The 27,140-nt window shown below is 38.9% G+C and overlaps 1 protein-coding gene across 2 annotated transcripts in view; it reads right to left on the reverse strand.

Moving 5' to 3' along the window:
- Positions 1 to 27,140, reverse strand: part of adam12b (ADAM metallopeptidase domain 12b) — a 95,954-nt gene that overhangs the window by 39,556 nt on the left and 29,258 nt on the right. For both annotated transcript variants that reach the window (XM_008429319.3, XM_008429318.3), the window contains exons 4-11: positions 12,666 to 12,744; positions 9,512 to 9,588; positions 8,583 to 8,772; positions 6,820 to 6,885; positions 5,954 to 6,025; positions 5,404 to 5,573; positions 5,094 to 5,178; positions 2,978 to 3,126 (exon numbers count right to left, since the gene is read on the reverse strand). In XM_008429319.3, coding sequence (XP_008427541.2) covers positions 2,978 to 3,126; positions 5,094 to 5,178; positions 5,404 to 5,573; positions 5,954 to 6,025; positions 6,820 to 6,885; positions 8,583 to 8,772; positions 9,512 to 9,588; positions 12,666 to 12,744 — 888 coding nt within the window. The remainder of the gene's footprint in view (positions 1 to 2,977; positions 3,127 to 5,093; positions 5,179 to 5,403; positions 5,574 to 5,953; positions 6,026 to 6,819; positions 6,886 to 8,582; positions 8,773 to 9,511; positions 9,589 to 12,665; positions 12,745 to 27,140) is intronic.

A 27,140-nucleotide genomic window follows, 5' to 3' on the forward strand; every position in this document is an offset into this window, starting at 1 on the left:
TCAGATCTTGCCACATTAGTTAAATCCTGTGTCTTAGTTTGTTCATTCATTAGCTTTGTTCTTTATGATTCTGAATTTTGTTCTCTATGATTAGTGTCATTCATTCCCCCTGATTTATAACTCCTCTATTCCCAGTTCAGCTCTCTGTATTTATCATTTCACCTCCCCTCTGCCTGCCAGTTCGCTCTCCTTCGCAGCTGTCATCTATCTCCTGATTCCTCTCTGCCTGCATTCTCCATCCGCTGTTTACATTTGCCACTGATTAGTCCTTCTGGTTGCTTTGTCGGTTCCATTCTCTCTCCATATATAAGCTCATTGATCCTCACTGTTTTTCGCTGTTACTTTGCCCTTATTATTATTAATTATTATTATTATTATTATTATTATTATTATTATTATTATTATTATTATTATTATTATTATTATTATTATTACTCTGCCTGTTTCCATTCTTCACTCCATGGCCTGGTCTTTGTATGTTTTCTTTTTTAAATTATCATTAAAGAAAACTATTTTATTTAATTTTTTATAAGTTCAAATGGATTCACTTTTTAAAAGAGAAACAACAACAACAAAAAGATCAACTGATTGGTTATGATTCTGGTCCCTGTTTGGTCCAGTTGACTCATATGAAATGTGACAAACAAAAATAACTAAGTTAAAACAACTCCAGTAGTTTGAAATACTGAAATATACGACAATCTATCAACGTGGGTACAACATAAACATTTCATATCAGTCGAAACTGATAATTATTGATTAGTTCTGTATTTTAAATATTTGAAGCACTGCCACACTGTTGGCGTGACCTTTTCCTGTTTTATTCAGCTTTTTCTCTGCACTTCTGTTAATTTTTAAGCAGTTATGAGGGGAAACCTTACTCAACAGGCTGCTGCTGGGTAGTCAGAGTGAGTGAGTTACTTCATGCCACCCACCTGGTTTAACTGGCCATGAGGTTGAGCAAGATAATGTCTGCCTACTTCCCCCAGAACGGTGTGCAGTTCTATATCGGTGTTCAGAGAATATCCTATGTACTGAATATTTTAACAGATGTATTGTTGATATTGATTACAAGTCCATTGCAAGACACATTGTTATTGATTGATTGTCCAGCCTTAGTATAAAATATTACGAAGGTAGTTGGAAATGTAAACATCTTGAATTGTTTTTGGCAATGAAAAAAAAAAAAAAAGCAAAATAATAAAATGTAAAATGACTAGCATCCACTAAGAGTCTGTGCAGATGTCTGTGTCCAACCCTGATTAATCCACACCAAATGTTAACAATAAACTGCAAAGGTGGGGCAAAACTAGAACAGATAAAGTAAGCTGAGCGTCAAAAAGCAGAAACATGCACAGTATTTACATTTAGATTTCTTTAAAAAAAAAAAAATTTTTATGAGTTGCTGTGTTCTCACTTTGGGTTATCTATCCCTCAGGGAGCAAAAACACCACTAAATCTGCACGGTGTAAAAATCACTTTATCCTTTTCTTCATTGTCTTCAACCCCCTCAATTATGCAGCTCTAATGAATCATTTCCTTTCATTACGGCGTGTCTAAGCAACCCTGTCAGGTGTTTCCTATTGTTTATTTTCACAGTAGACGATGGCCCTTAAGATTGCATCTGTAGATCAGAACTGTGGGCAAAGTCTAAGGCTTCACTTTGAGCTAAAACAAAAATGAAGTTTAGTCGGAACTAATGGACGGCTTCAAGACGGGCGAGAAAGTGTAAAATCTGGAAATATTTTCCCCATATGTGTTCCCAAAATTATACAAATCCACAGCTGTGCATGAAATGTGAGAATGATTTAATCCCCCAGCGACATGATTAATGTGTGGGACACATGTAGGCTGAGGTTTAAAGAATACCAGTAACCGTGCCTCTCAGTTTTAGCTTCATGTTCCCTGTGTTGTGGAAATCCTTCTGATTGCCTGCATCTGTGCCTTGCAGGACCCACCAACAAGGCCAACATTACTGGCGTCAGACCAAGGGTGAAATCTGCTTTCTCTGCTGCGGGTTCGTGTTATCTGCTAGCCGTTTACGAGCAGTCACACAGTCCATCGCTCGCAGCAGCCCTGTTATCTTAGAGACCCAGACAACGGGCGGAGAATGCCACAGCAGCTACTTTGTTCCAGTTCCAAACCATGTTTTTTTTTTCTTTTTTTCATTTTGCTCTGTGTGTTCTGAAGCATTCTTTCATACATCAGCACAGAAACTATATGAATTTGTTCAAAAAATGTGATGCAAAATCAGCACCTACTGAAGTTTTTTTTCATTATTATTATCTGTTGCAACACAGCATAAGACACCAGTATGAAGTTATGTAGACATTTCTCTTCGCAAGACATTGTTTGGCCTCGTGTGATATTCTAGATTTTTTTTTAAAGCTGTCAAATAGTAGTGAACAACTATTAAACAAAATGAATTTTCCAAAGACTGGTAGCACAGCAGTTACAGCAATTTTTGTCATGAAAGCGAGTTTCATTAGGGATCTTGCAAATGGAACCTGTTGTTCTGTGTTGTGGCCATCATGTGTAAACAGCAGCCACACAAAACAAAAGTTTTTTTTCCTCATGTTTTTGAATAGCTGGTGTTTTTAACTCATACAGAGTCTTGTAAATGTATTCAAATGCTTTTACAGGGAAAACGTTCTGATTTTCTTGCACTTCAACCACAAACTTCAATTTTATTGGAACTCTGTGTGATTGTACACACAATGGAGTAGGACGGAAAGTAATAGTTTTCATAAAAAAATAAAAACAGAATGTATTCAACCCCTTTTCCATCTGATAGCCCAATACCTTTAGAAGTTACTTTATTTCATCTCTGTGAATTGCCTGGAAGACGAGTCCAAACAGCTTTGTTAATCTTTTCCTCTTAACGAATCATCAATGACACTGACTCCACCTTCCACTTTTGTCTTTTCGCCTCTTGGGAACTTAAAGTTGTAGATGAAAAGCGTGACCGGACCCTTACCCTGTGGAGGGGGTCATGATGCAGCCTCCACGGTCCACAGTCATCCTACAACCACAGCCACGCTCCGGGGTGTCGTGGTTCATGCCGAAGTTGTGTCCCAGCTCATGTGCCAAAGTCACGGCTGCACCCAGCGGGTTCTCCGAGTGATCCTGGTAGAAGAAAGCAACCCAACGTGTCATAAGTTACAAGCTGAAGGACACGAAAAAAAAAAAAAAGAGTGTGAAAATGTTATGCGAACAAACATTTTAAGAAGCGTACAGTTCGACCCTCTCCTTTCAGTTTTCTGCTTTTCAGTTTCTTTATGGAAACTGTATTTGATCTACCAGTTCACTATCACTGCAGAGCCAATCAGTCTGACTTCCTGTAGAGGCAGCTACATAAACCTCTGCATGACTCCACCGATAAGAAAGACAGACGGATAATGACCAAACTGGAAAAGAAACTTCATCTGGACAGTTTTACAGACCGAGGCTGGGAATAGACAGGAAATGAACACAGCATAGTATATATGTGTTGTGCTGCAGTGATTATTTAAACATCCTTCTTACTAAAAGACGGATGGACGGAGTCAGTCAGGATTCTCAGTCATCCTTCATTCCCCCAGGCGGGGGTTCTTCACAGTACCTTAGCCGTACCTACGACTGCCCTCTTCTGGACTGAGGTGTCAAATATGTCTCCAGGTATTCGTTGGCTGGTACTGCCACAACTTTAAAAGGCTATTAAATTTTTTAAATTTTTTTTATTGCGATAGGTCTGTATTTGAGCCTCACTTTTTCAAAAATGAGCCAGTCGTGAAAGGAAATTTCTTTCACGGTGACATTCAGAAAATCCGTACAGAAAGAGGTCTCCTTCGCGTAAATGCAGTATGTATTGCATGGTTTTGCAGATTAAAAACTTAATCTGCAAAACCACGATGGAGAGGGGCAAGGGGGGGCATCAACCCACTGCTGTATATCTTACTGTATTGTGGTTCTCTGGGACTTACATGAGAAAATCACATGCTTCCTTTGAAAGCACAGTCATCAGTGAAACGCTGAGGCCAAGCTGAGCCACTTCCTGCTCTGATTAAAGAGCAGCGTCATGGGAGCTGCACCCCGCCTCCAAACAGGAAGGATGGGAAAACTCTCTGCAGCCTTTGTCATGTTCGTCAGGGTGGCGTGCTTCTAAGTTGCATGAGACTGGGTTGAGTACTAATAATAGTCAGATGAGTGAAATGGGTAGAAAGATTCTATGATCACTATAAAGCAGGAATCCGATCCTTTTTTGATGGTGAATGGTCTAACCATATTTGTGACATGATTTCTATCCCCTTGGGGTGGGGGGGAATAAATACAAGATCCGGGGCAGAACACATGGTGCAGTATGGCTTGAGAAATAGATCATTTCCTCCCTGCCCTCACACAGCTTATTTGGCCTTTTAATCCCAATACAGACCATCTGCTGCATGCAAGTAATGGGGGGAAGACAAACATCTGGAAAAGCCTCATCACAGCGAACCAACCAGCAGAAATCCCACTCATTGATGGGGTGTACACATCTGGGCTTAGTCATAATGGCATTGGGCTGATAACCACTTTACGATTTGGCATCAGTCTCAACAGCTAGAAGCAAATTTACATTGTGTAGTGACACTCCGGTAGAGGTGACGCACAGTTGCGTATACGAATCCATTTTGATTCCAACGCTGCGAAAGAGGCAAACTAAACAATTCATCAGTTCTCATAAAAATGGAAATGCAGTCGTGTTCAATAGCCGCCGGCTCTAATTTGCCAAAGTGCTCCGCGAGATCGACATCCGGCCGCTTGTCTGCCCGCCGCTCCGACACAAAATCCCACCCATTTCCGGGTGACCGTTGCTTTGCTATCTCGCAGCCCGACCGAAGGAGTTCCAAATTAGCGCTTGTTCTTCCTGTATGTGTGGGCGCGATAATGTCAAAGCGGTAAGCCAGCACGCAAATCATGACGTCCTTCAGAACCCTAAAGCGCCTCTAGCAAACGACGAACACCTCGGCTCGTGTAAATCACAGCTGGATCGTGTTAGGCTCTGGACAAAGCCTCCTTCTGACACAGACCGTGCAGAAAAAAGTTGGGGTCAAGGGACAGTGCTTTATACTCACCATGACAATGCCTCCAGACTGCTCCACTGTGCACATGCTCATAATGGGCGCCATGCCGATGGTGGTGCCCTGGAAGTAAACGCCGCTGCAAAGTAACATAGAAGTAGAGACGTGTGTTTTAGTGTTTTGCAGAGCAGATGGTGTTTACACAGGCCTAATGTGCTTAAAGAGCCAGAGTTTCTTGTAATCTCTACTCACTGCATTTGTCTAATTCTCACCTTTGTTGGACGGTTTTTTGTTCTTATAAGGCTTTGATTATTGACTGAGAATTAACATTTTTTCCCACCTTTAATTTTAGGGTTAGGGTTACCTTATGAGCTGAGCGTTGTCGTGAGGCTTCTGGGGCAAAAGCTTCACCTTCCTCCAGTCTAGGAACTCGTGTAAGGTGGTGAAGGGATCTTGAGTGATGGGACATTTATCAGAGTCACTCCACACCTCCAGACCCACCAAAGCCACCCTGATGTTGAGCGCCCTGTAAAACTGAGGCGGAGGATGGCGCAAAACAGAGTCAGATTTAAGTTTTCAGTGTCCTAAATGCAATAATTCATGTTTGCCTTTAGTTGCTTATTATCTAAATCATAACATTACATTTTCTTTCTTGTTTTTTTTAATTTTTTTTACACAATCAGAGTATGTCTTTTCTATTTCTATATCAGTGCTTCCCTAAAATAAACCCATCTGCCTACTGCGCGTTCTAGCGATAGATACGCAGCTCTGGCTCAGGTCGTAGGCAGCTGCTTTAATGAGAAATTAATATATCACGCCATCCCTTCTCATTAATCTCTGCTGCCAACAAAATTTCTATTTTAAAAAAAGTGATTTATTCCTCACCCACAAAGAGGAGGGAGCACATGTTTTACCTTGTCCACATAATTGGCTATCTCTGCAAGCCGCTGTTTGACTTTCTCCAAGTCTCTCCCCTGTTTCTGGAACTGAAAAAAAAGAAAGATATCATGTTAGCCATGGGACAAATTTACATCCGCAAGAAGCCGACGCTTTGTGACAACATAATGGAGGACATCGTTTTATGATCTAAAAACTCTGAAATAAGACAGCACACACTCAAATGCAGGATTTCGCATTAATGGTTGCTTTAAATATTCCAAGTTTGTGTTTTTTTTTTTACTCTGTGTGTTAGGTATGTTTTCAAGCTGTGACCATCTGGATCTAGAAAAATCCCCCAGCATTACAGAGACGAATGGCGCGACTGCAGGGAAGCAGGTCTACTGGCAGACGTAACACGGCATTAAAGCTTTGGACGCAAACTGGAGAAAAGTCCCACCGTCTGTTTCCACCCTGCCGTGGATCCACCTGCACTTCAAATCTGAACAGCATGCTAAATCCCTTATAGTTTTTTTTGCAATTCCCTTTCTTTCCATTCAAGTCAATGGCATCAGCAGAGAGATAAGAAGAGGAAACCACCACAATGAGCTTCTCCGAGCTTACGGGATACTCTCCTATATCCTTGTCCTGTTTCCTGTCTGCCCTGCTGAGGAACTGAAAACAGACGTTCCTGCTGGCAATAAAAAAAATTTAAAAAAATCTGCTGCCACAGGACCACAGTGGGTTGTTGCATACTCACCACATTTAGCAGCTTCCAGAGAGAGACCTGCTCTGCAGCTACAGCAGCTTACTGTGCTTCTTTATGTTTATGGCATGAGGGCATGCTGGGTTTTCAAAGCATTGTGGCTGAACAGTGTCAGGCAGAGAAGAGTGGGCACATTACCTCTCTGTTGTCTGCGACGATAATCAGCTCCACGTATTTGGTCGTCTTCTGAGCATGCCTTTTATGCTGAGGGAGAACAATGAAAGAGGAATGCTAAAAGTTAGAAAAGCACTGCAATTTGAAAGTTTGGCGTGCAGGCTACATCTCAAAGCCTGCAGCATCTGAAAAGCCGTTTCTGCATGAATAATTTGATGATCTATGGAGTTACAGTTTTTGGCTTTCTTGTTGCGAGAGGACTGATATCTGTATGTAAGGGGAACATGACGCTAGTTATTGGGGTGAGTCTACATAGGTGAATTTGAAAAATTATAGCGATTTGAGCTGCATCTTTAATTTCAAAAGTGATAACATGCTTTATATATATTTTTTTTTTTTCATTCAATTTTTGTATAGGATTTGCATACAAAACATTCATGGAACAATAAATATCTTCATTTATTTCGTCTTACTTTCCATAAATATGAACTGGTTTATTTCTAAACTAAAAAAAAATACAAAAAAACAGTTCTTAGATTTTAGTTTGAAAGAAACAAATTTATTTCCAAGGAGCTCAGAATACATTCCTGTTTTGACGACTCAGTTAGGTTTTGTGGCTGTTAGACACACACGTCAGTGTAAAGACGAGGGCAAAAATGTTGCTGCATTAGGTAAAGCGCAAAATCTGTGGGACGGTTGGCGTTCCTCAGCAGGTCTGACTTGCTCTGCATTTGCTGTAAATCCATTCATTTGCATTTGAGTACCAAACATGTAGAAGCCAGGCTGGAGTCCAAGCAATTAGTCTTAGGTTTAAATTGGACATAAATGTTGTAAAGGTGTAATTTCTTTTATCTAAATGAGACACTAAAGAGGAACTGGCTGGGATATAAGGCATGTGCTGTGCAATGTTTTGCATTATGTCCTACTTGTAATTCTAGGAAGATTCTTCAAGGAGTTCCTAACGTTACAAGGAAATTGTCGAAGTTCTTGAAAGCTCAATGGTTGCTTCCATTGAGATCTAAGCAATAAAAATCAGGTCCATTAGTGTGAAACAAAACTGCTTAATTACACTGCATTGGGAAATAAAGAAAAAACAGTGATGAACTATTAGGGCAAGCGACAGGTAAGACTGGAAACAATTGGTGTAAGGAAGCTTTAATCGAGGTTGACAGCAACTGGTTGAGATTAATTGCTTTGCTCTTGAAGAAAGTTCCCTTAAAGTTTTGTAACTGAGAAAGGTTTCTACTCCTGGATTATGTTTTTCATTGATGCCAAAAATAGTTTTAAACTGTATATAAAAAAAAAAAAGCTCAAACGTAAATGGAAAAATCCTAAAGTTGAACTCATTTCCACACAAAATCCCATATTTTCAAGCAGACCCAGTTCTGTTCTATGAACCCCTAAACTGAGATACTGTATAACTCTGGGTTCATTAAGTTCTGCACGAGGGTTAGCCCCACTTCCTGCCTCAAATGGAGTTTTTAATGTTTGGAAATACAAGCAGATGGATGCTGCACCTGCTCCATGCAAATTATCAGCCAAATGTTCTGCACGGGCCCTAGATTCTGGGCTCTTAACACGAATGAAATGAGTGTCAAATCCAAAGCTATCCCCAAAGGAACCTTTCCAAATCCATGTGATAGCCAACACGCTCGTCCTTGGTCAAATGCCTAATATTTAATCATGAGCTCAATAGTAGTTTTGTCAGGGATATTTGATGATGAAATGCTACAAAAATAATGATTTAAGACCTTTGGTTTGCAATAAAAACAACACTGTGAACTCACCCTGGTGTGAAAGGACTGGAAAGGGCTTTTGATGTGGCTTTCAGGGGCAACAGAGGACAAATTAAAGCCATGGCCGCAGGCTCCAGGGGTCACTTTGAGCTCTTCCACTCGGTAAATGAAGTGGGCCCCAGCGTCGTGGCCAGACACGGGCTCGATAATAAATGTCTTGTTTTCAAGTGCAACAAAGCCTCTGTAGAGAGAACATCCCAAGTAAGAAAACAAAACTTCAAAGCACGAGCACTTTCTCAAATGCCGTAAATGATTGAATGTGGCTGTCTCTAATGGAACAACCGAGGCAACTCTGTGTCTACAATCTCACTTTTCCTGAGGCTACAAGGAGAAAAAAAAATTTAAATCTGAATTGTGTTTTTATTGAGCCACATGTTGCTGTGGTTAAAACTTATGACTTTGTAGATAAAAGCTCCAAAATACAAGCAAATCAACTCAGATGCAGTAAAACGTGGGATGCTATATATAAACTTTTTTTTTTGTTGTTTTTACAAATGTAATTTCAACTCTCAAGCTGACACGCAAAACGTTTCATGTTCGTGAGCGGCTCCTGTGTTGTGAAAAGCAAACAGTCTGTTTCAAAGCTAAACGATTCGAGGGAGAGACAAAGCTGTGAATTTTACAACCCGGTAAAACGCTCCTTACAAAGAGACTGCAGAGAGCGATTCATCATTAGCAACAGGCAGATGCAAATTACTGTCAAAATGAGAGCAAATACACCATAAACGCCTCAGTGACAAACACGTTTGTGTGACAATTTTACTCCGTAGTTCACCGACAACAGCCTTAAGGGAAGCTTAAGAATGATTGGCTGCCGCGCTGAGTGACTTAAGTAACTCCAAACTCTGCAGCAGTGCACATTACTGAAAGGGCAGCTTTAAGATGCATCTTGAATACAGAACGATTCAAGCGTCGCTCACCGGAGTCCCAAGCAGGCACTGAGGGTTACATCAGAGTTGGGATGCTCCCGCACTTCGCCGTGGTAGTAGCAGTTGTTCTAAAAAGAGATCGACAGACAACATTTTTGGAGAGAAAACACTTTGCACAAATCCCAACGGATAACATGAAGGGTGTTCAACTTTTCCACATTTGTTAGACAAAACAAAATTATACATGATTTGAAATAATAAGACCAGATTCTCCTACGTGAGCTACAACTCGTGTAGGGATCCATGAGTGACATGAGTGTCAAATCCATTTTGTTCTGTTGTCTCATCTTAGTTAATGCTGTGAGTAAATGCGCCTGAATACTTAGGAGGAGTTGGTCTATCACAACAGTGATTTTATAAACATGGTGTTTGCACTTAAAGCTTGACAAAATGTGAAAGAGTTCAACAGGTAGCAACGAGAGTTGCAGCTCATGTAGGAGAATCTGGGTTTGTAAGTATTGGAGGATTGAGACTATTGGGCAGTGGTTTATTTTCTAACACGACATTGACACTGAGCTGCAATGGAACAATCTAGATCCAACTAAGCTAATCCATTGCAATTCCATTGTAAAGACTATTTTCAAATCATGTGCAATTTTGTTTTGTCTAATAAATGTGGAAAAGTTCGACGCCCTTTATGATTCACTTTTGGTAAAAAAAATTAGAACGATCCTTCAGTGATGCGGTCGCCCCTGCTTGACTTCAAAAGAGCAAAAGACAAAATGACATGATGCTTATGCTGCCATACTCTTTTGTCCATCCTCTCGATTAGTCTGTTCTGTAAAACAGTCTCTCTCCTTCTCCTCGCAATCAGGCACTTTGAAATTAATACAGCCAACACAGTCGAAGGGAGGAGCAGGAAAGCTGACATGCGTGTGAGGCGACAGTAAATATGCTAATAGTTTATCCTGCATCAATCATCCAGTGGAAGCAAAAGGGCTTCCCACATCAAAGAAACAATGTTTGCTTAACATGGAGACAGAAATACGATTTAATGTCTCACCTGCAGTAAACAACTATCTTTGTGTTTTTTTTAACTTTGAGTAAATCCAGATCTGTTTGGAGGTTAAACCTGACAGCTTGTGCGAGAGGGACTGAGACCAAAGTCCACTTCTGCCATTTGAAACCAACCCCAGTGCTAAAAGCATTATACCACTTGATGTGAGTGTTGTTTTATGAACCAATAAATCAGACACGGGCTACTTATTTACAGAATGGATGCTGGGGTTTTATGCAGGAATGCAACGTCAATGCTCTTCCTGTGTGAAAAACGTACTAAAAACCAAAGGTGCCAAGCATTTCTAGTGAAAGTAGAACATAAAAGTAAGACAATTAACATTTTTTGTTCACATTATCTCACTTTTCTATTAGGCAACTGTTGGTACCATTACCTCCTATCTCTGTTTACTGTGTAAGTAATAAATGACTTTGTATAATTAATGTCTTAGTGAAAACATGACAGTAGTTCAAAGATTCATAGAATGGCGTTTGCAAAAACGGAAAAGATATTTGTTGTTTTAAGATGGTAGAAGTTTGCTTTAGTTTTGACCAACTAATCTGAATTTATTCTTAATGTCGACATCAGGAGCAAGTAATTTATCAGCAGCTTTTTAACTGAACTATCCGTCTAACTTCTGCCACCATTTCCCCGTCTCAGACACTGACCTTCAGAGGAAACACTTCTGTTTGAAAAGCTAAGCGGAGGTTAGTGATGCAGGTGCTGCTGTAATGACACCCATTAGTATAAAAGTATTACAGCCACAAAGGCTCTGCTCAGCTTGACCCAGATTAGCTCGGCTCTCCAAATGAAGGAGAAGAAGAAGAAGTAAAAAAAAAACATCAGGCAGATTGTTTTTCAAGAGGTGCAAAAGGAAACTTGACCTCTGACCCCCATCTTGGCTCAACCTTTTTGAAGTCAGAGCAGGAGGATTTTGGATAATTACAGTTTCTTCTTACATCGGACCAGTTCAGACTGAGGCTGAAAAAAAAAGTCCAAGCGGGGAGCAGGATGTGATGGACAAAAACGAGTCTGGCGCAGTATGAATCCCATCATTAGAGGACTATTTCTAGGACATGTTTGAAACACTGTTTTGTAAGGAGAAGCTTTAAGAAATGAAGGCTGCAATTAGACCGCTGCATTGTCTTTGCGGGTGAAATATTTCCGTTAGTTTACGGATATGTTGTTTCCTTTTACTGATTCCTAAAATTGATATGTGACTGGTGACTTCTGCTGAAAGGTTGCGTTTTATGAAGGCCATTTTATACAACACAGCATGTCCAGACGCTGGCACCATCCATCAATTGAATATAAACTGCGAGAGAGAGAGAGAGACAGAGAGAGAGAGAGTATGTCTCTGTGCGGGTAAAAGAAACTCTGTGTATGGCATTCACGTCTAAACTACAAAACTGGCCCTTCAAGCTGTGAGCGACCTGTTAAAATGTCCTCACAGCTGTTCGCTCAAACACTGTCATTTCAGTCCAACTGAGACACAAAAGGCCAACAGACAAATGTTGTTATAAAGAAGGACTTTTGAATGCCATAAATCACAGGTTTCTGTAACGGCAAGGAACTGTTTCTCCCCCGTCGGATGGTGTTTAATAAAAGCAATCTGGAGCCAAGCAGGGTGAAATATCACCAGAGAACAATAGTCTGGCTCCATTATGTGAGCTGATTTCAATCAGCCAAGTACCTCAGTGAGTAAACTTGACAAGTACCATCAATTCAAAATGAAGAACCATCTTTTATATTCAACCTCCCCAAAAAAAAAAAAAAAACCTCAGTCAAGCAGAGCAAAAAACAAGCGCTTCGAGCTAAAAGAGGATTTCATGACAAATCCTGATGGCGATGCTGGCTGAAAAACAACGAGCACGAAACGCAGCTTATCGTCAAATAGGCCACACGATATCTACACCGTGTCCGGTTTGCAACAGCCGGGATGTTAAGTCCACTTGAATTAAGAATGCAGGATTTTTAGTTTGCTTTTATCTAAAATGATTTCCTTCAACCGCCCCTCACCACCAAGATAAAAAAAAGAAAACAAACGAAAAAAACATCTGTCTTTTTGAACATTTTTCGACAATGTCTCTACCGAGCATTGCACCATGTCAACTTGATGTGACCACAAGCCCTGGAGTTTCAGCGTACCGTGAAGTTGTGAGTACCAGTGACTGCACGTCCATCCTCCCTGTAATGTGTCTCGGTGTAGTGGCTCGCAAAAAGACCCCTGAGAAGAGAAGGGAAGAGAAAGAGAACAAAAATAAGATGCTAAGAATTTAAAGGTGAAATTACCAGGAATAACATCATTCATTTTTTTTATTTTTATTTTTGTTCCAAAAATCATTTTACTGATAAAACAGCATTTAGAAAACACAAGTGAATCCCAATTACTCTTTCCATTGGTTTTCAAAGGGCTAGAGTATTTTTAAAAATATGTATTTTTTTTCTGTTGCAACAAAGTTTTTTAAGGTGCACCTAGTTACACATGGTAACATGGCTTCCATAATATTTTGTGAAATCTTTCACAAAATTACTTTTGCAGCATAAAAAAAAAAATAAAACTCATTAATGTGAGCATGCCGAATGGATTTGTGTTTTCAGTGACACAGAAAAGGAATATAATGAGCCCTTTACCTATGGGAAGCTAATCTATGTAGGAAGCACATCAGAGCTCAGAGGAGCTCAGATACAAAACACAGTCACATTGAGAATAACAATTTAAAACACTGTGACTATAAAATGACTCGAGTCTTGGATTTAAGAGACTAGCGACCTGTCCAGGGTGCAAAGCCCCTCTCACCCAGTGAGCACTGGAGATGAGCACCAGCCCACCTGTGTCCCTGCAAGGATAAGCAGGCACAGACAATGGAAGAACCAACCCAAACCTGAAGGAAAAGGACACGACGCAGCTTATGCTTCAGCAAAGACACGTGGTCCAAGCACTGAGTAAACAACCAGACCCCTGATCTGGTTGTCCCAAATAACTGCAGCAGTTATTTGTCCCAATAAAGTTTACCAGGTGAGAAAATGTTTTCTTGTACACCTGTACATTCGCTGATGTCTGAACATCTTGTTAAATCAGTTATCTTCAAATGATCCTCCTGCATGTTTAGCCATAATAATTACCAAATGAAGGAGCTTTTTTGACTGCTTATGGTGCACCTATGGTCAGAAATTGTTGCAAATCATTTTTCAGTGTTTACTCCAACCTTAACTTGTGTCTTAGGACCGTATGGCATGCTGTTGTGAAACAAAGTTATAGAGTTTGATATTGCTAAACTGAGCTAAACAAGGAATGAAGATGTGTAGAAAAATGAGACTTTCAACGTCGGACAGCTTTTAATCCAATTATTTTGGCGAGACAGATGTTGTAACAAATAGGGCTGATATATCTGTGACCATCAGGTTAATAACACTCTACATATATATTTTTTTAATCACTAATTGTGTTTTAGCAATGCAGTGAACTACAAGGTTCACAACAAAGAGCTTTTCAACGCCTCTGCAGGGTTGCGGTTTGTTACGTCTCCAAGCTACTGCGCTCAGACAATTTTTTTTTCTGACTTCTTCCTTCTAACTGGATAAATGAATGTGTAAATCTGTATAGCATAAAAAGAAAGTCAAATTAAAGACATAACTTAATGCTGCAACTCTTCAAATTAATCTTAGCAGCCTTGTGCTATTTTATTTTGCCACACTTTTGAATTTTAGTCATGTAAATTAATTTAACCACGGTGACCTAAAAACCTGGACACAAATGCAAAGTTGTGAACATAATGAGATACGACCTTTAGTGTGCTTAATTCTCAGCATATTCCTTATGTGTTCTTGAGTCCTATCTGGCCTTCAGCAAGAGTCAAATCTTCGCTTTAGCAGTAATCTTGTGCATGTGCATGTCTGTGGACAAACTGTAAAGCCATGTTTATGTATTTTCTCCCTCCTCAGGGCATGAACAGATGGACACAGAGAGCCCCACCCCGAGCGTTGGCAACGGGGCTGGAGGAACACCCATAGTTTGCAGCTGCATGATCACAGTGACATCAGGCATGATGATTTCCGGATGTGTGCGTTACTGACAAAACACATAGAAGAGGTGAAAAAGAATTAAACAACAAAAGATGGACAACCAAAACTTGACCGAAGGGGTTTCCGAGGGAAATTATGCAGTCAGTTGTAGTTTGTTGAGAGCTAAGCAGAACTCACAGACAGAAGAGGAGTTGGAGAGGATTTAGGAGCTGGTATGCAGAGGGAATCACAGATATCCCTCAAAGCTGCTTCATCCAAAACAGCTTCAGTGTCCAAAAAAAAAACAGCATCAGATGAAACTAGATTATTCCAACAAATCGCTTTTTTTAGACTTCTGGACCGGTTAATATCTTTGCTGTATATTTAAAGCTCAATTTTAAGCGTCATGTTCAGAACAGGATCAGTCATTTGCAGTCCAAGCATTAACACATTTAACTTTATTAAATACTTAGTGTGACCTTAATGGGCTTTATCGTCTCATTAGCAACCCCCTAAACCAAATCTGATAAACCTAACAGCCAGTAATCACTTTGATGAGCACTGTATATGTCTCATTAAAAATACATCGACACATCAGAGCTTAGGCATAGATTTAAAAAAGACCAACGCCTAAAAATAATCCAGTTGAAAATAGGACATAAATAGAGCTTTGACAACAATTACTCATGGATATTTAACCTAAAAAAAAAGGGGAAAATCAGAAACCTCTATTAGTAGTAAAGACGGGATTTGTGTCACTTTGGTTAATTCCAACCAAATGCTCATGTTGGGAAAGCCAGCTTAGGGCAGCACGGTCCGTCGTGACAGACTACCAGTCGTAGAGGCATGGCAGGATTTACACGATGGAATCTCCCTGTAATCAACCCCTTGGCAAGGGTACACAGAGTTTATTGGGGCCACAGATGTCTTCGGTGGGTTTGTAAAGAGTTTCCTCTGGCCTCTCTGCTTGTACTCCAGCTCTGTGGTGTGGAACTGTGTTTTATGTCGCTGGGGATCAGATGTTTATGGTTTCCATTTGCTCTAATGTTGCCCCTATCCAACACTACTTGTAGACATTATTAAATCGGGAGTTGCTGGACCAGTGCAAACCTTTTAAATGGGACACGGTTTTCGTTGCAGTTCAGCACGTGTTTGAAAAAGAGGAAATAAGCAAAAGTAACAAATCCAGAGTCATCCACACTTTAAATCAGTATTGCTTTCTTTAAGGTGCTTTAAGAAACACTCTCTCAATTTCTGATTGGTGTAAAGGTAACTACCTGCCTGCATATCCGTCTTTGTCAAGATAAACATGCAGCCAATCAATTCTAATTTAGACTGAAGACACACTATGAATAAAGGCCTGAAAATTACCCAATTTCTCAGCAGAAAACTTGCATCATTTTAATTTACTTTGAACTTACTTTTTTTTTTTACAAGAGACAGGTGATGGAATTTATGAATAGCATTAAAATCCTCACGGCTTGATGGATTTGCAAAGCTTTTGCTTCTTGTTTATTTGTGTCAACATCACTCTATATTTTGTTATTGTGTGAACTATATAGTAACTAAATCTCAGTTATTAGAGTTGTACAGCAAAATATCGTCATACAAATTTTGTGCAAAGCTCTTTTACTCTGTAGCAAAGCTCACACTGAACATAGTTGAAAATCCAATCTTTTTAGTACACAAAAAACAAAAATATGCTATTTAATTTTCTTATTTTTTAATAAAATGATGGATGGATATCTATAATTCTGTTGTCGAAACTGTGCAACACCAGGCTGCCAACAGGATAGAACTTATTCTTCTTCAATAAGATTTCACAAGGTTAGAGCAAACAGAGAGGGATGTTTGACCATTCGTTTTTGCATAATCTCTCCATCCTCCTCTCTCTTTAGCCACCCACAGGTTTCTAATAGGATTTTAGTCTGGAGACTGTAGTGAGTCAGAAAAGAAGGTTGACTTAGTTTCTGGAAAAAATTGCTTCATTGCTCAACTGGTCATGTGTTTCGGATTTAGTCGTTATCCTGCCGAATGACCAAATGACGACCCGTTTCTAATTAAAAGTGGAGTTTATGACTGTTTTTGTTTAAACCTCACCATTTACATCTAGTATTACATAGAGTTCACAAAGCAGTGTGGGAAGCAGGCCACGTCAACAAACTTTCTTTGATTATATCTGTGATGGTAGTTTTTTTTTTGTTTTTTTTTTCGGACATACCTGTAGAAAAGCTGCCTGGTCTGTGGTTAATCTAGTGCAAGGGTCCTCAAGTCCGGGGCCCGAAGGCAACGTTTAGATGTGTACCTGGCCCAAAACACCTGAATCAAATGACTGAATCACCTACTAAGTGCAGTCAAGTCTTCCTAATGGCATAATTATTTGACTCGGGTGTGAAGAACGCACACGGTTGGAGGTACAAACTGTGTTTTTGCCAACTGAATCAATGCACTCAAATTAAATGCTGGATTTTTCCAGAGAGTGACATAATGCTGCTGTAAATTAAAGGCACATTTCTTGAAGTTGATTTTCACATCTTTACAAACGGACCAATTAAATTGCATTCTCATTTCAACACAGGAAGTCCTCCCTTTATTACTGTAGCTTCTCTTCAATAGCTACAACAAATTTTCCGAAATGACACAAGGAAGCGAATGTTAGTCCACATTTCTCATCAAGCGATTCACCTGATCAAGGTTAAGCTCTAACTTAAATTTGAAGCCTTGAAAGAACTGTTTACACATGCAGAGCAGGGTCACCAGATCAGGGTTAATTTTACATTCCCTACGTCTATTTTGGTTTTGCTATCATGATGGCAGTTCTTTGAGTTTTTTTTTTCAATATAGTAGAATATTCATCTTTCAATGTCTTTTTTTCAAAAAGATCACTCATTGGTGTTGTTTTTAAAAGCAAAGTGAAAACCAAGGTAAGTTGTTTCTCTTTTTGCCTCGGACTCGCCATAAGATGGAACAGCACAGCCTTCAACATTCTCTTAACGTAATGGATGAAATGCTTTTCATTAGGTAAGAGCTGAAGATTAAAAAAAAAAAGAAAATCATCATCAGATAGAAGCATTTATCAAGACGCTCTATAAAATATTCAGAATTTTTGCCTACTGGCAATTAATGACTCGTTTTGGATGATGACTAACGGTTATGGTTTAATTTAAAAGCTCCTGCTTTTCAACACCATATAGACTTGTCATGCTTTGCTTCCATGTTTTCCAAGGGCTATCCACTTCATTCCTGAAAAAAACGAATGGCGACACATTTGACTCGATAAATGCAAACAAAACAGATCTCCGTCAAGGTGAGAGCATGCGATCCCTCTTTTGCCAACAGTCATCCTCTCTTTGGACACAAGTGGTTTGGAGAGATAGTGAGACGCATTTCCTTACATCCAAACATCTTAAAGCCTTTAAAGAATCAGCAGCTCATTTGGATTTCACTTAAAATTCTTCATTATTTCTCTGATTAATGCTCTATTTCCTAGGCCTGTGAGTTCAGGTGAACAGCTGTCTCTTAGTAGGTTTGCAAACTCTTGGCAGTTTTATATGATGGATTGAACAGTTTTCTGTAAGATGGAAGCTTAGAAGATCGGTTGGTTGGTTGGTTGATTGATTGATTGATTGATTGATTGATTGATTGATTGATTGATTGATTGATTGATTGATTGATTGATTGATTGATTGATTGATTGATTAGATGCAAATCCACAAAACACTTAAGTTTTTAACACGATATATAACATTCCCCCCATTAGATAAATATGTAAAACTTTGTTGTGGTCTATCATATAAAATCCCTGATAAAATACAATGAGGTTTGCAGTTGCACTGTGATAAATGTTAATAACACTCTCATGATATTAGCACTTTTGCAAAGGCGCTGAAACTAAGCACTTTGGGTCATAAACAAATTATAAAATCTGCAGGTGAGTCATTTCTCATGCATAAAGAATTTGAATCATTCCATGCAAAAATACCCCCACATTTATATAATAGTCTCTATTTATCAATAGGACTCATTGCCTCTGAATGTGCACATTGTTCATTAAGCATGGTCTCGCGTCTAATTAACAATGCACCATTAGTGGCCCAGGTTAATTGTGATAAATGGCAGGCTCATTAGGAGCTTCCTTTGGGAGGCAGCAAATGCAGTTATTTGCCTTAAAAATAATCTCCCATCTCTTTAGTTCCACACCTCACAAATAGCTCCTCAGAGCTCATTTACCTTCTCTGGAAATTTATTTACCACATAAACTATTGATTGTTTTGCAAAAAAAAAAAAAAAGATAGTGGCTAGTAAACAGATGATACTTATGTCATCTGTTTATACATTTAAATATATTTGGAGGCAGATACATCATCCACTCCCTCTGTGCGGTGAAATTCGCAAAGTAACTTAAATGGTTGTTGCAAAACCGCTTTCCTAACTATTAATACTAGGAATGCTAGAGCTCACACTATTCAGCATCAGGGTAGCAAAAAAAAAAAAAAAACTCATTAAAGCGGAGCAGAGTGAGTCCTCCTTCCCATCTCTTTTGCATAAAACAAACTGACAGATCTGACTTGCTGCCATATCCAAAATTATGGCAGCAAGAACTGAACAAAACACATGCTTTTATGAGTCCAATTTGAAGAACACATCGAATCTTGTAGACACTGATTCGCTACAACAGTATAATCGTTGAAGCTTGCTTGCTCAAACGCATCAGTGTGCCTCTCATCATCTCTCTCTCTCTCTCTCTCTCTCTCTCTCTCTCTCTCTCTCTCTCTCTCTCTCTCTCTCTCTCTGTCTCTCTCTGCCTCCCTGGCATTCAGACTGTACAATGTTCAGTGCACATATAAGGTGCGGAGGCATATTTACATATCTGTGGAGCTGCACTCCATGTAATAATTCACCATTACATGAATCTCTTTGAGCATGAAACCATTTGAGAGGAATGTGACTCCTCTCTGCTTCCTTTGAAGACTGTTAACTTCAGCGATTTCATTTAAGCTCCTCTTTCCCCCCACAAGCCTAACCCAGAGCCTTCCTGCATGGCTGCTGCTACTGATGTTAGCATATGCCATTTTAAAATAAGTCTCCCCTAGTACAAGGGAGTGAGATCAAGAGGAGAGGAGTGTCTGAAGAGGTGTGGCTGAAAAAGTCTAATTCTATTTCCGCATACAGCTGCACTCCAAATTGATTTACATACAGCTCAGTGTCCTCTCAGCTTATCCTCAACTGTGGTGGGTGCACCAGGGTGGGTAAAGCCGGCCAAACCACAGCAAAGTGAAAAGAGACAGGGATGAAGACCAAAGGAGCAGAGGAACTGAGACAGAAAAAGAAAACTAAAAATGTAAAGGCATAGACATGTGGTAGTGCTCTACTGCTTGAGTCAATGTTCAACCTTTTCTGTTTCTTTAATTATATGTAAGCAAGAGGAAAATCAGATTCTAGGATGCAAGACTTCCAATTAGATTTGCTCATACAAATAGAAAAAAAAAATCCAACATTGTTTTTGTGAAACCGTTGAGGTTTGGGAAATCTGGATGTAGTTCTTGGTATAAATGCAGCGTAATCCCCCACCTTCACACAGAACCGCACTGCATACTGTAAATGCTCAACACCCACATCCACCAAATGGAAAAAGAGGACCTTTAATGTTTTGGCTTATTTGTCTGTGTGTGTACACTGATGTGTAAGCGTGTGTGTTATGTATTTGGAACAACAGGAGTTGCTAAGCAAGTTGCTAAGTTGCAGCAAAATGCAAGAAAACTTGCCTGGGGTGTAACTGATCTAACTGTTTTCATCCTAACAGGAACCTTCAAGTCATGACACCCTGGGCAGAGAGCCATACTGCTTATAATCAAAAACACTGCCACTGCAGCGATCAATGCAAATCTGTCAAATATATGTTAATTTCTGTAAAAAGCGTCGACCAAATTAGCTGACCAGCTGACTGACCAAACAAGCGTCCTGGCTGCTACCAGCAAAGCTGAAAAGTCACATTAATGAGAGCAGAAGAAAACTCATTAGAAACCCTCCAGCAGGCAGCAGATGAATATCAAACAAGCAAGCTGCTGAGGGAAGCTTATTTAAATACTAACCAAAGCAAAGTTACTGTAGCCCCATAATGAGTTGGGATCTCTTATTGCTAAGCTGAAAGTCACTGAGAAAGTATGTCATTCAGTTTTAAATCCTTCAGCAGCAACTTCACAAAGGTCCAGATTATGATGCTTGTCCTGAAATAACACTTGGATACCAGGAAAATCAAAAAAAGATTAAACCCAGAGAAATGTCTATTAAATTTGCTTCCAGCTATATAAGAAAATAGAAGGGCACTGCGGATATTAATGTGCCAGTGACTCTGTTTCAGCCTGATTATGTTAAATTCAGATGATCAGCAGCGGAGCTCTAACTTGACCTCATTCTACTGATGCTCATATGCAAATAGAAACTTCCCTTTTGCCTTTTTTAGTCCCCAGGAAGGAACAAGCCTGTTCACAAACTTTAGTTTGTCTGTGTGTATAGGCTCAGGCTTGTGACTTCCATACGTGATGCTTTGCTATCACACACAAATCAATTAGCGATCACGTTGATACGGAAATCCACACAGGGAGAAAGGAGGTCCTCTTCTCTAAAGGAACAGAGATGAGTGATAAGTCATGGCACCATGAATACGAGTGACATCTGTCCAAAAATAACAACATCCCAAAGAACAAAACTGTATTTGATAATAAACTGCAGAGACATTTGCTGCATCACTGAGAATACAATGTCTTCTTAAATGCTTGACTTGTTGCCGCAGAAAATGAAACTCTAGGTTGCTGTCAGTTTTGATCGGTGGAGGCTCAATATTGAATGGGGAAGTATGACAATGAAATCAAGGTTGACGTGGCTTTATTTCTGTACTGCAGGCCATGTGCACACCAACACCATTACATGCTGAAGGTCAACTTTCTGCTGTTTATACCCCTGAGTGGTTTACAGGAAGAAATAATGAAACAGGGGATACCAGAAATCAAGAGAGAAGCAATAATTTACACAAACCAAACACCAAAGACAATATATAGTACTAGGGCTGGACAATAAATCAACAGCAATAGATATCACAATTCACAGTGTATCGGTATAAATAGATAATACATCTAATAGAATATTCAATATGGAATATTTACTGAACTCTGATCTAGAACCGCAAAGCATTCTGGGAGATGCAGGCAGAGGAGAGCTGCTCAACCTTTCACAGTGATCAAAGCAAGGTCAGCCAACTCACTCTCTTACTCTTTGGTTACCTAGCAACAACTGCTGAGTAACTTGCACCACCGCAGTATCAGGTTTGGTCACTGTGCCTCATAGCTGCTTAAAAACAAAAATAAACAACGGCATGGAGCAATAATCAATAATTATCAATACTGACAATTGATACTGACTGATACGAAAGAGTTATATCGTAATAAGTTTTTCAGTCCAACCCCATATGGTCAAAATAAATATTTACATAAACCTTACATAAATCAGTCAAAATAATAAAATAAATGTAGCATAACTCTTCCAAGCATTATCCCTCCTAATCTAAGAAGGGATGTAGATGTATAGATGTAGATGCCCATGTAGAACATGTCTCCATTTTCCTGCCCCGCCTTGATGAGGATACGGACCAGGAAGAAGTGAATGCCTGTTCTACTAAAGACTTGATTTGTTAAACTCAAAAGTTAAGCCAACAAAAAAAAATAATTAAAAATTAAACACAAAGTTTTTACAACATTCTCTTCATACAGAAAGGATGCCTAGTTCCTCCACTTCTCAAAAATGTCTCTCCAAATATCAAATAATGAACTGAAATAAATATTTTGTCTGTAACTCAATATCTATTTCAGGAATAACTCCTGTTTTCCATTGCAATTTTTGAGGTACTAAAAGCAGTAGACACCGTGTGACTAACACAAAATGACAGCATCCCTATTAAAGGAGATGCTGGGAGGAAACTGATCTACCGTTGCTATTAATGCTGGACTGCAGCTCCTAACTGCTCACTTTAAAGTCAGAATTAATGCAAACATTTCAATCAGTCCCAAAAGCATGAAACACAAACTCCACTGAATACTAAAATCATTTACAGAACGTCTCATCTAAGATCTGCAATGGGTCCCGGAAAATATTTTTCTAATACATTTAATTGTCAGGATTAACTACGACCTTCAGTATGAATACCATAATAATAAATGACAATGAAAACAAGTACACCATGACACAATTAATTTTAGTAAAGCAGTTACAGCAGAACAATAAAATCATACACATATTTAGAATTACTAAATTCCATGCATATATTCAAGTTATTATTGGCATCCAGGGGCATGTGTAGATGTAATACATTGTGGAAACAATGCTGCTTTTGTTCCAGGACTGAATGAAAATATTGCCAAAAAGAAAAAATTGTCTTTAATGTAAGCTAGGGAAAAGTGTAGTAGCTGCAAACCAAAACATTTTTACTATTCTTTTCTGTAAATGTAAATAGTGGTAAACTGCAGCTCAGAATAGCTGCTGACATTGGTTGCAATAGCTTTTCATCCAGTAATGAAGTCTTGGTGGTCAGTTAGACATCTGCATTTAATTTCATTGTGTCCTCCCCCACTGGTATACAGTCTGCCCATAAAAAGAAACCATCCACTGGTTCCCCCCCCTCTTATTGTGGTAAGAGTCATTTTATTCATGTTTCCAGGTGTGTCTATATCGGCAGTACTTTTATTTTATTTTTTTACGAGCACAGTCTTTTGCTGCTATAAACTGCTTAAAAGTCTTAAAGCTTGACAGCAAAATGTTGATAAAAGGTAGGAGTTCCAGAAAACAAATAAAAATGCCACTAAAATACTGAACTTTTAATGCTTCAAATAAAAGCAAACTCCAGACTGAGGGTGAAGCACTGCAGTTTGTGCGCTAGTGACATCACTATTGCTGATTTCCTTTGTCCTAAGCACACAACAGCAACAACCACCACTGCACAGAGGCGCAGTAGACTTGTTAAAAAGTGAGACGTTTCTAAGCTGCTGGCTGGAATATTTACCATCTTCAAATGATTCCCACTCTGAATATACTTTCCCTTAAAACTGTAAAAAAAAAAAAAAAAAAGAAGTGATGTCATATTTCCCAGCTCTTTTCAAAAGCGAATGTTTTGTCAGAGCAGTAAGAGAGAAATGGCCTCATTTAAATACAGCGCCAGGAAAGCGGCACACAAATTCTGGTTTACCTTCTCACTGCATATGTCTACGGTATTTATGCTGACTCAACCTGCTCATCTAATGTAAAGCTAGCCCCTGGCAATTGTGTCCTGTACACACAGTGCACCACCAAGGCTGTCGTATTTACAGCTCAGAGCTTACGCAGCTAAATGCTACGCTCCTGGTAATATAAAACATGCAGCCATTGATGGGCTGCATGAATTTTTATCAGTCAAACAACTAGGCTCAGTATTTTGTTGCGGCGCAACGTGATGGTGGGAGTAACTCAATAATCTTGGAGGCAAAATCAGCAACGTGAGCAGGCAGTGAACCATGAAATCTTAATATTGTAAGCTATTAGTGTAATACTCACTCGATGCGTGTTTGATCGTTGTTGTCACTGATGCAAACGCCATCTTCGCTCATGCGTGAAAGTCAACCTAAACAATCCCTTGGTAGAAGGATGGAAAGTGTTCTATACTTCTATGGAGAAAGAAAACCAAACATTTGCAGGTTCATCTATTTGTTTTTGTATTTCTAGAATATCTAGGATGTTATTTATTATTCTGCAATGCCACAGGTGCAAGCTTAAATTTATTTTATTTGGGATTTAATGTAATAGACCAAAAAGAAATAAGTTGCTGTGCGTAGTTGTGAAGTGGAAGGCCATTCATACATACATTTTTTACAAGACAGTAAAAGTGTGGGGCATATGGCATATTCGGTCCACTAATTGTGAGGGTACATCTTAAAATGTTAGAACATCATAAAAGAGTTTAATATTTTTTGTCAGTAATTTCAGAAAGTGAAGCCCATACATATATAAATTAATATGGCATGACATATTTCAAGCCATTATTTTTTTGTAATTTTGATCATTCTGGGTCACAGATGTGGAATTGCTTTCTTTGAACTTTCCCACTCTTTCATAAAGGCCAGATTTGTGGAGTTTACAACTTAGTTTTTTTGACAATACATTTCCCCACCTGAACTCATCAAGTGTTAATATGCGCTTCCTGTCTGTTTCTCTCTTTGACCAATCAGCTTATTTTTGGCTGACATGTTTTGGTAGGCCTTCAGTTGGGCCATGCTGTTCCCATTTTAGTGAGATGCTCAAAACATGGGATATGGTTTTGTAACATAACCCTGTGCACATAACATTTCAAAATGTCCCTTTTACGTCACAATTATTGTCTCCCTTGTGCTGGTCTATCGCATGTTTGTTGGTACAACTTGAGAAAAATATGAAGAAGTTCCAAAAGTATACGTAGGGATGTGTCAGAGATGGAACCCTTTACCTTAAAATAAGACAGAAGAATAAGTGTATTGTTCCCTGGCCTCCATCTTCAAATACAATAATGTTCAATGAATTGTTGAATATGACACAACTTGCCAAAGCTGAAGAAACACAGCGATGTTATACCACCTAGCTGCACGTCTTCATTTTACTGTATATTAGCGGCAAGCAAGTTCCCCGTTCCATTTCTTTTCTTTTTTTTTATTAAAATTTAAGCAGTAGCAAATTATCAGCTGCAAACTAATCTACAGCAAAGACATACAACAATATTTCAGGAAAGATGTGATATTTAAGCCTAATTAAGATAAGGTAGCTGGCAGACTGACTTTTATTTGCTGCAAGTTGGAACCATCTGTTGCATTATTTAATCGGGAGTTTTATTCAAGCTTTTTTAAAAATAGCAAATAATGACACCCACATATTACAGGGAAACGTTTCAAAACACCACATTTTCTACATTTTGTGCAATTACTCTGTAAAATAAAATTAAGAAAAGTGTCAAATTACCAACCATAAGGCTCATAACGCAATATTACACATGCAAAATAACTCAAATAGTGCCTGAAAATTGTGCAAAAAAAACCTTTTCTAACTGATTTTTTAAAAATAGTTCTTCTGTTGCAGCACAAAAGTAAAATGTTTATTTATTACCATCCATAATAAGCTACAAAGCGGAACTAATGAGGGACTTGGAATCTTCGAGGGAGGTGGTCTATTATTATTCATTGAAAAAGAGTAAACAAATGCATAAATGTTAATGTCAGAGGGTTTCTATCGGTCCAATTAATCTATGGAAGCTCCCTTGGGCAGGTTCATTGTTCACCCATAGTGTTTGTCTGCAGGGGAAATATGCAATTAGAAGCCAAGCAGAAAAGACATTAAAGTTGTCTTTCATTTTTCTTCCTGTCACGTTTATTTGTGTCCCAATCCGTTACTGTTGTTGGCTTTTTATTTTTTATTTTTTTTACAAGTAGTAATATTTTGGACTTTTTATAAACAGTACACGCAGACATTTTCTAAAACCTGTCCAGAAAGAAAAGTTTTCTATGGTCATAGAAATAGACATTCGCTCTGATTCAACACAAATAAACCTACAGTTTTCCAGCTGACCGCACGAAGCCCACTTCCATTCTTCTTTAAAATATTGCTTCACATCATTAAGCACTCCCTTTACACTTTCACGGATACTGCACTGATTCCCCAATAAGATAATAGCACACAATCTGTCATTCCCCAGCCCATTACCCTGCAAACATGGTGGAGACGGAAGCCTTCACTTGGCACTGATGTATCCGTTTAACATTGGGATAAGGGTGAGCAATCTGTCACCACTGTTGATGTAGTGTAACTTAAGTCATGGCAGTAGAACACAGAGTTGGAGATATTAATTAGTGGATAGGCCACAGGTGGGAATATAAAGTGCTTTTGACTAAATAAGAACTTTAATTTTGAGTTTAATATGCGAGAGTCTGGAGGATGTCACTATCTGGACTATATTTATAATCCCAAATTCCCAGAGACCTCTACATTTTCATTCATCTTCTAGATGTCATTTGCATCAAACTACTTTTAAATCAATACAGTCAGATTAGGAGCTTTATTTTAGGTTGATTCCAAAAATTGACAATGAGATTCAGTGAAACTGTTATTTATTTTCTCTCCGATAATGGTAATTTGAGTTGCTGTGAGTCTTTCAAATATTCTGCTGAAGTAACAGTCTTTTTAAGTTAAATATTGTATCAGAAGTATTAAATTATGCAGAATAACCACTGCAATATCAATTGCTGTTGTGTTGATGGGCTATATTTCATATTCATTCATCAACCAGAAGATAATTTATTTAAATAATTCATGTAAAAAGAGGAACTCATATTAAATTATTCAGTACATAGAATTCTATTTCAAGTTTTTATTTCTAATAATGTGAAGATTATGCCTCAAAGATAACTTATAGCACAAATAAAGTTTCTCAGACAATTTTAATTTTCTAAAAAAGACCTAGAATTTTATTTTTCTGTGTCCATCACCAGCTGGATTCTCAATGGGCAGGCGAGATTAAACCCAAACGCCTAGCGCACTAGTATGTCTCATGCTGGTCTCAAGCACTGATGCTTC

Source organism: Poecilia reticulata, chromosome 15, assembly GCF_904066995.2.
Source record: "Poecilia reticulata chromosome 15, P_reticulata-male-v2, whole genome shotgun sequence".
NCBI classification, from domain to species: domain Eukaryota; kingdom Metazoa; phylum Chordata; class Actinopteri; order Cyprinodontiformes; family Poeciliidae; genus Poecilia; species Poecilia reticulata.